The sequence below is a fragment of the Caretta caretta genome, chromosome 3, assembly GCF_965140235.1.
Source record: "Caretta caretta isolate rCarCar2 chromosome 3, rCarCar1.hap1, whole genome shotgun sequence".
Lineage (NCBI taxonomy): Eukaryota > Metazoa > Chordata > Testudines > Cheloniidae > Caretta > Caretta caretta.
The window spans coordinates 114,977,155-114,991,974 of record NC_134208.1 but is presented as its reverse complement, the minus strand read 5'-3'; the positions used below and the strand labels follow the sequence as shown (position 1 = coordinate 114,991,974).

Below are 14,820 nucleotides of genomic sequence, written 5' to 3'. Positions count from 1 at the left end.
AGTTTAAAAGGCCCATTTGCTCTAGAAAAAGAAATTTTCAAAACATTGCTTAGAAATACTTGTTCACAGTTTCATAAAACCAGTAAACCTAATCATACTGATTATCCTAGATTTTTCTACACTGACAATTTAAAGAAGTTTACCATCATCACTCTAGTACTAGCAGAGCTCCCCCAGCCTTAGTAACAGTGGCAGCATCAGCTTACACCTGAGCTTTCTAAGCCAGTGTTGTATAGATCTATTCTGAGCAGCACTGACCAGGACTAAGTGAAGGCTACAATTTTAAATTATACTTAAAATGCAGGAGTCCAGTTTAATGATGAAGAAAGGCAGTTCTTTCTTTCCAACTCACATCACCAAATTGTCAAGATAACAGCTTCCACTTTGGATATTTAGGTAAACAGAATTCAGAAAAACGTTTTTTAGTTTTGTGTTTTTGATTAGAGGAACGGCAAGGCTGGGGGAAGAAGGAGAGGTGTGCAACAGCAAGATTTATTTTCAAAGTTAGAAACTGAGGCCTTGACCCCGAATTCTGTATTGTTCAGACAGATCGATCTCGATGGGACTTTGTCTGAGTATAGTTACTCACATACATAAGCACTTGCAGGATAGGACTTTAATATAAGTACAGTAAAACCATGATCAATACACATTCTGAACTTTGACATAAATTAAACATTTTCCAAGGAAGGTAGACACAGTGCTCCAACTAACACTATTTTTTTTTGTGTCTTATGATATATGATGTCTTACGTAATGCTATCATCATCTCCATTTTCAAAAAAGGAGTCCAGGCCAACTGTGGCAACTATCGAGGCATTGCCCTCATCTCTATCGCTGGGAAGATTCTTGCTAGAATCTGACTGAATCGTCTGCTCCCTCTTGCAGAGGAAGTATTTCCAGAGTCCATTTGGCTTCAGACCATCATGAGGCACCACCGACATGACTTTTGCAGCCAGGTAGATTCAGGAAAAATGTCACCACCACCACCAGGAGCTGTATATGGCCTTTATTGATCTGACCAAAGCCTTCAACTCTGGTCAACCATGAGGATCTGTGGAAAATCATGTTAAAGTTTGGCTGCCCAAGCAAATATATCATAGAATCATAGAATATCAGGGTTGGAAGGGACCCCTGAAGGTCATCTAGTCCAACCCCCTGCTCGAAGCAGGACCAATTCCCAGTTAAATCATCCCAGCCAGGGCTTTGTCAAGCCTGACCTTAAAAACCTCTAAGGAAGGAGATTCTACCACCTCCCTAGGTAACGCATTCCACTGTTTCACCACCCTCTTAGTGAAAAAGTTTTTCCTAATATCCAATCTAAACCTCCCCCACTGCAACTTGAGACCATTACTCCTCGTTCTGTCATCTAGAGAACAGTCTAGAGAACAGTCTAGAGCCATCCTCTTTGGAACCCCCTTTCAGATAGTTGAAAGCAGCTATCAAATCCCCCCTCATTCTTCTCTTCTGCAGGCTAAACAATCCCAGCTCCCTCAGCCTCTCCTCATAAGTCATGTGTTCTAGACCCCTAATCATTTTTGTTGCCCTTCGCTGGACTCTCTCCAATTTATCCACATCCTTCTTGTAGTGTGGGGCCCAAAACTGGACACAGTACTCCAGATGAGGCCTCACCAATGTCGAATAGAGGGGAACGATCACGTCCCTCGATCTGCTTGCTATGCCCCTACTTATACGTATACTTATACCACCATTGTAAGACTCCTCCATGACCGGATGACTGCCTCCACCCTGTGCAGCAGCTCTACCTCCGACCCCTGTGTCATCCAAACTGGCATAAAACAAGGTTGTGTACTGGCACCCACCCTCTTCTTCATTTTCTTAGCAGCTATGAAAACACTAACTCAAGATCATCTACCACAGGGGATTGGCATCCAATATCGGATTGACAGCGACATCTTCAACCTTTCTCATCTCATGTTTCTTTGTTGTTTGAAAGGGGATGTTAACGTGAATTCTGATCATTTGGGGTATACCAATAGCAGTTGGTATAAAGCCTACTTTTCAAATTAAGGGAGGGATCCTTTCCTTTTGCAATGGCCATATTCTTGTAGGTGATAGATAGATAAGAGATAAAAGAATGCAACCCCGCTTACCTTCTAATCCAAATAACTCAATGTATACAACAATCCTACTGTGAACCTCTGGGTTACAAACAGTTGTGAGTTCAATTATATAAGGGACCTCAAGAAAAATAATCTTACAGGACACTTCTGAATGTTTTTATCTGAGCTGCAATTATTGACAAAGCCATTATTATTCCTGTCCTTTGTGGCTTCAACTGTTAGGCCACATGACACTTAAAATTCCTGGGTCCATCACTATTTACAAAAGTTACAGTATTTGTGATTCTAATTACTGTATATGTTTGGGCACTATTTTTTGCAGGAACATTGAAAAGTGCTACATAAGAGCTCTGTATTATTATTATCCAGTTAGGAAGCTTGAAATGCAATATGCATTTATCTGTGATATTATGAATACATACAACTATACTGTTTATGTTTCTCAAGTAAAATAAGCAAGGCTCTAACAGTAACCAAAAGCATGCAGATCCGTGGCCATGCATTTTTACATGCCATAATCAGCCAGGGCCACCCAAATGGGCCCAGTGGGAGGTCTCAGAGCAAAAATTTCTTCAACTCTCTAATGGTAGATCAGTTTTCCTCTCAAAACCCAGAACTGCTGCAAATACTTCAGGAGTTACAGAAAAAGCAAAAAAGAAGTCAAATTTAATATTACAAAAATGAAGTGCTCCAAAAAACGGAGCAAAAATGACAGATTTCCATTCATTGCAATGTTCAAAATAATGTATAGTGATTAGCATATCAGTAATTAAAAGGTATTTAAAAAAGAACACAACATAAATGCAATTTGTTTGTATTACATAAGGAAATAGCACAGTGAAATAGCATAGCTCTCCTAAAGTGAGCCTTAATAGAAGCAGCAATCACTAATTGTATTCCAAAAAGGGTCAGCAGTTTGAAATAAACACCTCCCAGTGTTTGGATTCTTATTTGAACTAAACAAATCAGTGAAAGAAACACACACCCCGGCCCTCATAAGTTTCACCGACAAAAGCACCTGTGTGGACAGTGCTGTCAGTGGGAGATGGTCTCCCACTGACATAGCTACCACCACTCATTAAACCATCCCCAATTATATATGAGAGAGAGAGAGAGAGAGCACGTGCGCGCGCAAGCATGTGCGTGCACCCGAGCGGCTACAGGGGAGACCTTGCAGCTGCAGCAGTACAGCTGTGACACTGTAAGGTCTGTAGTGTAGACACTGCCAAATTCTTGAGAGACAAGCAAAACATCTCCCTGTAGGACACCAGCAGCAACAACTGCATGGGTTGGCCTCAGTTCAGGAAAGCATCCCTATTCAAGACAACACATAAATCATTTGCTTAACCCAAATCAGACTTCAGCACTTGCCTAAAGTTAATCACATGCTTAAGTGTTTTCCTGAATCACGGACAATATAGTATATTTATTATGTATAGATTTATTATGTATAGATCAAATACTTTCTATTGAAAAGCTGAGATTTCCTTTTGCATTGCCAAGGGTTAAATCCTGTCTCCAAAAGTTTTGCCACTCACTTCCAGGGAATGGGGATTTCACCCTAGGACTTTGGAAGGGAACATGGTATCTAATCTTCTGGATCTATATTCCACACTAACATGGAGTGCTGGTCCACTGGCCCTCTACCTTTCCCCTTGGTGTCACGGATTCTACATAAGCCACACTGTCACTGGTTGGGTGAACACCCTCAGACAAACATCTCCACCATGCTGTCATTATGGTAATAATAAAGGTAATAGACAAGAACATTCTTTAAAATCAAGTCCACTCTTAAATACATTGAAAACCCAGAAAAATTCTAAATAAAGACAAGAGGGGATAAAAGAATAGAAATCCTGAAAATTCAGAGTTAAGCATGTCCAAAGGCCTTAATTCTTTTAATATGTTTCCAGCAGCTTAAGACCCCTTTCTTGAAAGTTAAGTTCTTGTCTATGATAAATATTAAGTTGGCGATATCTTCACCTTGGAAGTTCCCATATAGAGTACACGGCACAGCACCACAATGGCTCCATTCATTTCTGTCCAGCAGAAACCAGAGTGTTGATGAGTAACTGCTCTTCTTCCCAAGGGCCCCGCAGAGTCTCACAGAGGTCTGTGCTATCTTCCTTGCATATCACAATATACAAAAGACCACTTGAGAGTTAAAGCAAGATGCCATGAATTCCACTGTCAACACCACACTGACAGCACTCAGTTCTATCTCTTTTCCCCATAGTTGCAATCAATATCACTGTTATTAAGATGTCACAACACCTACAAGAGACCAGTTCCTGAGTAAAGAGCAGCTGGCTCCAACTCAGTCCAGGCAAGGATCTACATTATTTTGGTGTGAAGGGAAGCATTTTGAGGAGCTAGCAGAGATGCTGTCCTCCCTGTCAAATGAAGGCATGCACCAGCACCATCACCACACCACCCCATTTCCAAAAAAATGATGCAAAGCCTCAAGACCCTATGTGAACAATCACTGAACCGAACAGTCCCAGTAGCATCAGTGACATAACACACACCTCCTGCCTTCTCCAGCTTTCTAGGAAACTTCAGCCCTTCCTCACAAATGAAGACCCGGTCACAGTGTTCCATGCGTTTGTCACCTCTGGACTGAATTACTGTCACTGATTTATGTAATCTGAAAACAATGCAAAAATTCCAGTTTGTGCAGAATGTGGCCGTCTGCTTTCTCCATGAGTTAGCCAATGTGCTCATAACAGGCTACCAATCCACTTTCAGTGCCAGCTCAAGACCTTGGTAATGATCTCCAAACCCATTACTGGATCAGGTCCCAGCTACATTAGAGATGGCATCTCCATCTGTGAACCAAGACAGCATGTTTTTCTGGGGCAATGCAGATCATGAAATCCAGGATAAAGTGTGCAAGAGCCAGAGATAAGGCATTCTCCACCAAGGGATGCCAAATGAACATCTTGAGGACATCAGACTAATCCAGAATTTGACCAATTTACAGTCATGTTCCAAGACCTTCCATTTTACAACTACTGCCCCCAATCCTCCAAGGGAAAAAAGAAAAAGAAAACCTACCCCAGACAGAGTTTTCCATAACCAGAGAAGATGAGGAGGAGAAAGAAAAATGAAACTTCAAACATATACTAGGAACCATGTTACACCAATCTATTAATCTGGCAGATGTTCAAGTAGTCAGTGATGGGTATCGATATCATAGATGAACAAACACTGGTTTTGAACAGTGAAACAGGTATTTATATATATATTTATGAAGTAGTAATGTGATGTAAACCAATGCAGGAGTCACTGCGTGATTTATAAACTCAACAGTAGTCCAGGAATAATACTTACCTCTGATCTCCATCACACATAGGTTTGCTCATCCTTTACCCACAGTTTAAGTAATTTCTGTACTTGTACAGTAATACTTTTCACGAGATTTCCAGGGAAAAAAAAAAGGGTCTACAAGTCGACAACTTCCAATGGTTATTTCCTAGTGTAAGCAAGGTGGTGTCCATATCATCCCATACTTCTGTGGTTTAGTTAGTGTTGCTGTTTGGGGATTATTTAACCAAACAATTTATCCTAAACTGTGTATCATCATGATGCTATCTATACAGTAAAAAAATGGAATACAACATCCTCGGATATGATCATATTTGAATTTGTTACTTCTATCTCATATGGTTTTTAAAGTTGCTGTCCACTGAACTACAGAAACAGCATGTAGTAACATAGTTCCTGCAGGTGGCACTGGCTACTTCCTGAGAATGCAACATTGTGTTTCTTTGTAATTTGTGGATGATACCCATGCTTTAGTAGCTTTAGTCAATTGCTACAGATCAGCCCCAAACTGGCAGGATAATTCTATATGGTTTTTGGCTATCTGAGGGGGTTCTGCTTAGCTTCAGTGTCTAGGCAGTTTCTGAACCAAACCATTTACTACCCTTATTTCATTTACTTTGATTTATAACACCAATATAAAAAAGTGTGGAAGCTCCTATGCAAAGCTCTATGGACTTTAAATTTATATATATATATATATATATATATATATATATATATATATATATATATATATATCCACCTTACATATACATATATGCACGACTGTACAGGTGCAAATAAAGCCAGTAGCCTCTCTTCAATCCCCCACTCCCCCAAAGTCAGACAATAACTAGAAAAAAGGTAAAACTAACCCAAACGGTACCCCACCTCATCTACACGTACTAGTCCTGAACACACCCTTGATCCCTCAAAGCATAAGGAATATTGAGAGACTTTGTAACTTGTCCTGAAGTTCAACAAATTTGGGCTATTTCAAAGAGCCAGGGCAAGGTGGCTGGCCTAGCCTATGCCCTTCCTGGAATACACTTTATGGCAGTATCATACTAATAAAGAAGCAATCTGGTCCCGAGCTGTTTCATGATTTATAGGTAAAAGTCAACACAAACTCCATCAGGAACGCATACAGCAGCCAGTGCAGATCACAGAACACTACTGACATGTGTTCACAAAGCAATATACTGGTCAGCAAGCAGGTAATGTGTTCTGTGTTAGCTTGATTTCAGTGGATTTAAGGTAGGGATGGGCAAACTGCGGCCTGGGGGCTGCATCCAGCGCTTCAGACATTTTAATCCAGCCCTCAAGCTCCTGCCGGGGAGTGAGGTCTGGGGCTCGAGCCACTCCAGTGCTCCAGCCAGGGAGCAGGGTCGGGGGCTTGCCCTGCTCATGGCTCCAGGAAGCAGTGGCATGTTCCCCCTCCGGCTCCTATGCATAGAGGTAGCCAAGGGCTCCGCACGCTGCCCCTGGCCCAAGAGCCACCCCCGCAGCTCCTATTGGCTGGGAACCATTGCCAATGGGAGCTGAAGGGGCAGCTCCTGCAGACAGGGCAGTACACAAAGCTGCCTGGCCATGCCTCTGTGTAGGAGCTGGAGGGGAGACATGCCACTGCTTCCGGGAGCTCCTTAAGGTAAGCGCCACCTGGAGCCTGCACCCCAACCCACTTCCATGCCCCAAACCCCTGCCCCAGCCCTGATCCCCCTCCTGCTCTCTGAATCCCTCAGTCCTAACGCGGAGCACCCTCCTGCACCTCCAACCCCTCATCCCCAGACCCACCCCAGAGCCCTCACCCCCAGCCAGAGCCCCTGCATGCTCCCTGCACCCCAACCCCCAATTCCATGAGCATTCATGGGTCACCATACAATTTCCATACCCAGATGTGGCCCTTGGGCCAAAAAGTTTGCCCACCCTGATTTAAGGCATAGCACCAGGTATAATGCATTGCATCAGATTCACTTTTCCACAATAACATCTAAACAATGTGGTTTTCATTATAAAAATTTGCTAGGGCACAGTTTTCAAGATAAACAGTAACCGGATTGCTATAGCATTATGTTCTATAGGATTTGCTTTTTACAAAAAGTAAGTTTTACTGCTGGATGCTATCTAGGCCTACATAAGGAAAATCAGATTTAAAAATCTAATCTACAAACCTATTCAAAGGACAGAGTACTGGCAAGAATTAGCACACAATGGTCTGACATTTTCAAGAGTCATTAGCAGTTTTAGACTGGACGGGCTTTGTAACACACTTCAATCTATTCTCAGCCTAAATAGATTGTATTCAAAACTACTTGGATCTTTTCTGCACTGTAGTTCCTAGCTTTCTTCTCCTTGAACTAACAGTGACATTCTCTTCTTGCTGTGTAAAGAGCTTTGGACACACGGACACACACGACAATTGTCTGGAACCAAACCTGTGACTTTGAACACCAAAAGCACAAGCCTGTTTTTGTTGAGCTCTGCAATATCATAATTAGCTGTATAGCCACTGAACTCAGTCACTAGAGGGAGTCAAGATCAGATATACACACACAATGGCAGAGTGATAGTTCCTCTCTCTCACACACACACACACCCTCCTCAAGTTGAAACGCATGGTTTGGGTATTTATTGATCTTCAGCATCTTATCTTCTTGCATGAAAGACAGACAGAACTACAAGGAGAACAATTAGATATATTTAATCTTGACTGCAAAGAGATTTAACACTAATAAGTGTGGTGCATATAAATCCATATTGACTGACAATGTACCACTAATTATAGCACAACACCACCATTTGACCAGTAACGCTAGCTTATAACAAAAGTCTTTCAGTATGTATGAAGCCATTTCCTTCAGCGCTAATGAATGCCTTTCTTGTGCACTCACATAAGGAAAGAAACCTTAAATATGGGTTTATGGGTCCCACTGGTGTCAAACACCAGAACTACTTTTCAAAAAACATAAAACTGTTCCTATAAACTCTGATGTGGCTAAAAGACACCTAAACATGCTCATTTCCCTTTTAGAATTAATTTTTTTAAATTTGGTTCTCTAATTCCCAGCACCTGCACCACAGATTCCAGATTTTAGTCAGAAGCGGCTGCTGCTGCTACTCTGATGGCACAAGCAGAGTCAGGAGTTGGGATCATCAGCAAGGGCAAATCCTGGGTTAGAGACACTGTCTGTACAAATGGCTAGCAGTTGCCCAGTAATCTAAAGGAAATGGCTCTAAAGAGAGAGAAGTCCCAGACTTCTGTGAGGTTGAATGTGAGGAAGAAAACCCCTGAGATTTACTTCTAAGGCATATTAGGTTTCTGCTGATTATTTTTCTATTATTGGAGCTGTGTGGGAGTGTTTAATACAGAAGCTTCTCCTTTTGTTTCAGCCTGTGCTTAGGATATCACAACTCATTGTTTGGAAAGGGACTGTTGACTTCGCCACAGGATTAAGTAGTAGGAAAAAGATAGGATGCAAAGAAACAAAGGCTTTGTTTAAACACAAAGAACTTTGGAAAGTAGCAACAAACACAGGTAACAGAAATATATATGAATGTTAAATGCATTTGAGTCCAATATATAGGCTCTCAAATGCTACAGTGATATATGGCAGTATAAAACACTGAGATAGAATATATAGGAAGGATTTCCCCATATTGGGGAAAAATGTTTATACATGAATGTAATCACTTGCTAACACTGCATCGGCCACTTGTACTTCAGACTTCTACTCTGTCACTGAAGGTTCCTAGCCTGCAAACTACAGAGTGTTAAGACTGCTACATACTTATTTGATGTAGTGAAGCAGATAGAAGTGTTATCAACTTTTGTGATTTTATTGTGAGTCTTGCAGTGTTTCTCTTCTAGAAAATCATGGGATTACATGAGAAACATTTTGTTTTTTATTCTTTATTAAGGCAAAGTTACAATAAAATGATCAAATACTACATTGTACATTACCTATTCAGGTTAATATTCAAAATCCTAGCTGAAGATTCTGGTTTTCTGCCTGGGCAGCCCTCCTCCTCTGAGTAGATTAAAAAGGCTAACTAAATTTCTAAACACCTATCCACTTTTTTGCACTTCTCTTGTGTAGGTGTTTGTAATGAAAAGTTTGCACAACAAGGACAGTCCATATTTTACTATATTACAGTTCCAAAGGTAGAGTCACATTTTTCTAGTAAAGTGTATACAAAATCTAGCTGCTAACAATAAGGAATACATTTGTCATTCTGTTAAAAATGTAGATGCTTTACCGCAACATTAAGTAAGCAGATCTCGAGGATGCTGGCACCCCATAAAATTAATCTCTTTAATAATTGCTTCCCCAAACCATCTATTCCCAGACATAACTGTCACATGTTTCCTTTACCCCTCCAACAGAGCACTTCCCTAGTAGCAAAAATATGATGATCTTAACTGGAGACAAATGCTGTCTATACAGACATTTATTTAAAAAATTCCTTTATGAGCTCCACAAATTGAAGATGTATATCCCTTTTCCCATGTAAAAGGCCCACTAATCCAGATAAATTTCTTTGTCCAAATACCTCCCCCATCTTTTCATCTGGATTGTTTAAAATAAGTTTCTAGCCCTCATGGTTTCAGCGAAACAACTGTGTTAAGCTTGGAAACATACCATAAGGGCCCTAAAAAAATCTAGAAGACAAATAAAATCTCAATTTTGAAGGAGCGGGAGAAGGGAGGGAACTAAAGCTCATGATTTTAAAACCAATCTCTTGATTTTGGGTATCTGACTCAAGGTTTTAAAATGCCTCAAGCCAGAAATACTGAGATAGGGGAGAAAGCCTTTTACAACCCTATAAGTCTTCCTAGTTCGCATACCTGATTCAATAAATCAACATCTTGTATTAAAGCCATTACCACTTCGCGACAGAAATAGTCAGGACTCCTTTACAGAGCCTCACTTATGCTGAATCAGCCCCATTGCTTTTAATAGAACAACAATCCCTCAGGATTGAGTATGCTACTTTTACAAGATAAAACATTATGAATTAAATTCCAGCCATTTAAAGAAATATCTATAAAATGAATTAACTGCGGAATAAACTCTTCTTGGCACCAAATGCAAATTGTGAATACACAGAGACTTTAAAGGAATGTACCTATGCACTATGTTTAGAATTTTAAAGTAGTTTGGCTAGTAACAAAAATAATGCTGTCCATCAAACCAATATAAAATATACTATATATCAAATACCCAAATGCAATCTATTTTACATTCAGCATTCTAAAGCTATGCACTCAACAGGTTTTGATTATCTCTTCTATCTAAAATGTTTGAGAGTTGTTTGAGGGTTTTTTCTTTTTCTTCTCCTTCTTTAAACTTTACAGCTATTGCATTAGAAAAATTATGGAACCTCCAGCAGACGTTGACTCCTGCCAATAAATGCCAAAAAGTTAGTGTTGTCTAGAAGGCCCATTTACTCCATTAAAAAATTTCCTAAACAAATTAGTTGCAGAGTGAGTAACAGACAGGACAGATTTTCTTTCTACAACTGTAAATTGTTTTGGAAAGCAAGAGAAAAAGGATGCAAAGGAATGTTTGGTTTGGCACTGCTGACGGTTATTCATGACCCAAAAAAACCCTGTTTAAAACCATAATAATGGATAACTATCACTTTACTCTCACGTACTCCACTGACTCACTCTTCCCAACATAATGATCAAGGTAGGAAATGCACAGAGTTTTGACTTAATAAGCAAACTGCAGGGAAACTGCTGATACACCAGCCTGGCTGGTGTGTTTTATATAATTGCAATGGATTTGTATTATTAAGAACAGTTACAAACTACTGCAGTAAAAGGCTTATATAAGAGCTCCTCACTTATACAAACTCATGTAGTACTCAAAACAGGCTTTTTCAGAAATAATGGTTTGAGTTATTCTCCAAAGAACAACAGTGGAGACCAACTAAGTTAAAGGAAAAAAAGAGAGTCAGATATTGATATTTGGGCAGATGCACAAAGACAAATTAGTTTCTATAAAAGATTGAAGGAAAAAATAAAACTATCCATCCTTTTGATCATGTTCAATGATTTATGGGCTTTTGTTGTATCACTGATGATCACAGACCGTATGCAATCAGAAACTGTACACAACAGAGAACATAGAACAGTCATGGGTTAAAACTTCAGACAAGCTCCATATGTCCAAACGCCGATTCTGTTTGCCTCCCAGATTCGATCTGGGCAGTTCACTGGTGCACAAGTTCATGTCTTCTCCCCCACCAAGATATTTTGGATATACATTAAAAGAGGAGGAAATAAAAAACAGACTAATAACACACTGCATACTAACTTCTAATCTGCCTGAATCAATGGCCTCAATTTAAACTGAGACATTTCCTGTAAAAGCAACATGTTATTTATCAAACTACTCCAACAAAAGCGCAACTGTTGAAGTGTGGTTTGCAAATAATATATTTCCTGAAACTGAAGTTTGCAATTATCTACAGACCTCACTGACTGATTTTCTTGGGGAAGCCAAATCTCCCTCCACACGTTAGTTTCACATACAGTGGACATCTACACTCAATTAAAAACCCAGGTCTTGAGTCCCCAATTTAGCAAAGTACTTCAGCACATACTAAAGTATTTTGCTAAATGGGGAGGAATATAAGCACATGTTTAAGTGCTTTGCTAAATCAGAGCTTTTCTCAGCTGCCATTACAATGAATGTGATCCTGGAAGTGTTTCATATTGATCAGAAAGATGAGAGACATGGTTCCATCGTTCTAGATTCTATGTTAAGCAGTTTTAAAGACCACTGTATGTAAAACTAAAACCACATACCTTGTGGGAGTTGAATAAAAATAATCTCAACAGAAACTGGATGTCAGAGAATAAATTTGACTAATGAAAAAGCAATTGAGTAAAAACTGAATTAAGTTTAAAATAGTGTTCTCCAGCCAAAGGGGGGGGGAGCACAATCTCTGTCATTCCGTAAATGAAGTTTCTTATCTCAATATGCTTACCTAGAAAATATAGAGTTATTGCTCAACATTGTATGGCTAAAACCCAACTTATTACTTGCCCTGTATGAGAACACTAGTTCTATTCAAAAAAACATATGGGGGGGGGGGAGAAGAGGGATTACATCATTTAAAAATGTTATATTTGGGAAGGTAATTTCCTTTAGCTGAATGCCCTTTTCTCTTCTCCACATCAGTTTAAAAAAAACAAAAAACAAAAACACAACCATGATTGAATATATTAGTTGTTTAAAATTAACTATCAAACACACCATGGAGTTAGATGCACTGTGCATATTGACAAGGTTTCATTTAACTTTTTAGGAGCTTAAAATAAATGAGATCATGAAGGCTGTGCCTTAAACTACAAAAACACGGAAATTCAGAGTTCAAACTAAAAGTGTCTTTTATTTATTCCAATTGATATGGACAGTATACAAGACCAACCACAGTTTGGAAATATTTTAGGAGGAGATCTTTTGGGTTTCATCATTTCCTTCAAGTTCTTGAAACTAATAGTTAATAATTTAACTTTTGTAACAACTGTATTAAAAAGCTAAATAAAATACTTTGGTGGAGCTGTATGCTAGGTGGCTTTTAACAGGGTAGGGAACATCAAAAATCTAGTAATCATGATATTTAAATCCATATTCAGCCAATCCAAAGAAATCTTTCTGCACAATGATTTGATAATTCACTACAGAATTATCTAGGTTTTGTGGATGTAATGCTGGGTGACAGTAACAAAGCATCTTTACTTGTCTCACCTTATAATTTTGGAATGCTTTTACTTTCTCCAGTCTGTTCTGACTTCTACTTGCTAACAGATATTCTTCACTTCATACACAGATAACAAGACCAATTTTCCTTGTTCTATCTTTAACCCCAAAACAATTTTTTTCTTGTCTGCACCAATCTGTATGCATGTCAGTTTTATTCAAATTCCCTTTTCACCTTCTTGAGAGTTGCACCCAGTCTCCTTTTACCTGACCAGTCCAGAGACAACCCTTGTACTAAATTTTGCTGCTTTGATTGGAATGGCATTGAATGGAATTTTGCTGCTTTGATTGGAATGGCCATTGAATAAGGATGCCTTGCCTTTTCCTTTGCCTACCATTTTCAAAACATGTCACATCTTAAGTTTTCTATATGGCTCATTACAGTCACTTATTCCAGAGCGTATGCAGTTGGGAACTAATCTGAAGAAGTGCCAAGCATGCACAAATCATTGTCATCAACTAAGCTGTGTGTATTCAATTACTTTGAAAACAGGCCATTAATTTAGGTCTTGAAAAATACAGGAGAAAGGCTAACGGCAAGCAAAGCATCATGAAAAATAATCTGTTTCCCAATTAGGCAACAACCCAAAAAAGGAAAGTATCAATATTTATACTCCCTTGAAAGTTTGCATGTACTGTATTAAAAAGTGTACTTACAAAACTCACAGAAAAGGCCAAAGAAATGAATTTCATCAAGTCTCTGTATATAAAACTCTAGAGCAGGGGTCGGCAACCTGCAGCATGCAACTGATTTTTACTAGCACGCTGCTGCCAGCCGGGGTCCCAGCCACTGGCCCCACTTAGCCCACTGCCTGCCTGGGTGAATGAAACCCTCTGGCCAGCAGCGGGCTGAGCGGGTCCAGCGGCTGGGACTCCGGCTGGCAGGACCCGTGGACAGAACCCCAGACCGGTGACGGGATGAGCTGCTCAGCCCACCGCCGGTCTGGGGTTCTGTCCGCCGAACCTGCTAAGCCTGCTGCCGGTCTGGGGTTCCGTCCACTGGCCCCTTGCCAGCCGGAGTCCCAGCTCCACTCAGCCCGCTGCCAGCCTGGGTGAACAGAACCCCTAGCCGGCAGCAGGCTGAGCGGGGCCGGAGGCCAGGACCCCGGCTGGCAGGAGCTGGTGGAACCCCAGACCAGCAGCGGGTGAGCCGCTGCCAGTCTGGGGTTCTGTCTGCCACCCCGCTCAGCTCGCTGACAGTCTGGGGTCCTGGCTTCCGGCCCCTTGCCATCCGGGGTCCCAGCCCCACTCAGCCTGCTGCCGGCCTGGGATACCAGCCACCAGCCCCACTCACCTCGCTGCTGGTCTGGGTTTCCAGCCATCCGGCTCCATGCCAGCCGGGGTCCTGGCTGCTGGCTCCGCTCAGTCTGTTGCCAGTCTGGGGTTCCGTTGGGGACCCCTATAAATGTAAAATTTATTACTGGCACGCGAAACCTTAAATTAATGAAGACTTGGCATGCCACTTCTCAAAGGTTGTTGAACCCTGCTCTAGAGCCAGACATGTACAAGCAACCATCTGGCATGCGTCTTTCAAAGGCCAAAAAGGTCATTTTTCATAACATATACATTTCCATAGGCCCAGTGCCAAAGACAACTAGAGCAGGGGTTCTCAGCCAAATTATTTGCGGCCACCAACTCTTGCTGGTGGCCACTCT

General features: G+C 40.8%; 1 protein-coding gene across 2 annotated transcripts in view; it reads right to left on the bottom strand.

Moving 5' to 3' along the window:
* PLEKHG1 (pleckstrin homology and RhoGEF domain containing G1) overlaps positions 1-14,820 on the bottom strand; it is a 215,812-nt gene that overhangs the window by 160,706 nt on the left and 40,286 nt on the right. The window contains exon 2 of one of the 2 annotated variants that reach the window (XM_075126804.1): positions 14,460-14,564. The exons of the other annotated variant lie outside the window; for it this stretch is intronic. Within the exon in view, the coding sequence (XP_074982905.1) occupies positions 14,460-14,487 (28 nt within the window). The 5' untranslated portion in view covers positions 14,488-14,564. The remainder of the gene's footprint in view (positions 1-14,459; positions 14,565-14,820) is intronic. 2 annotated transcript variants of the gene reach the window in all.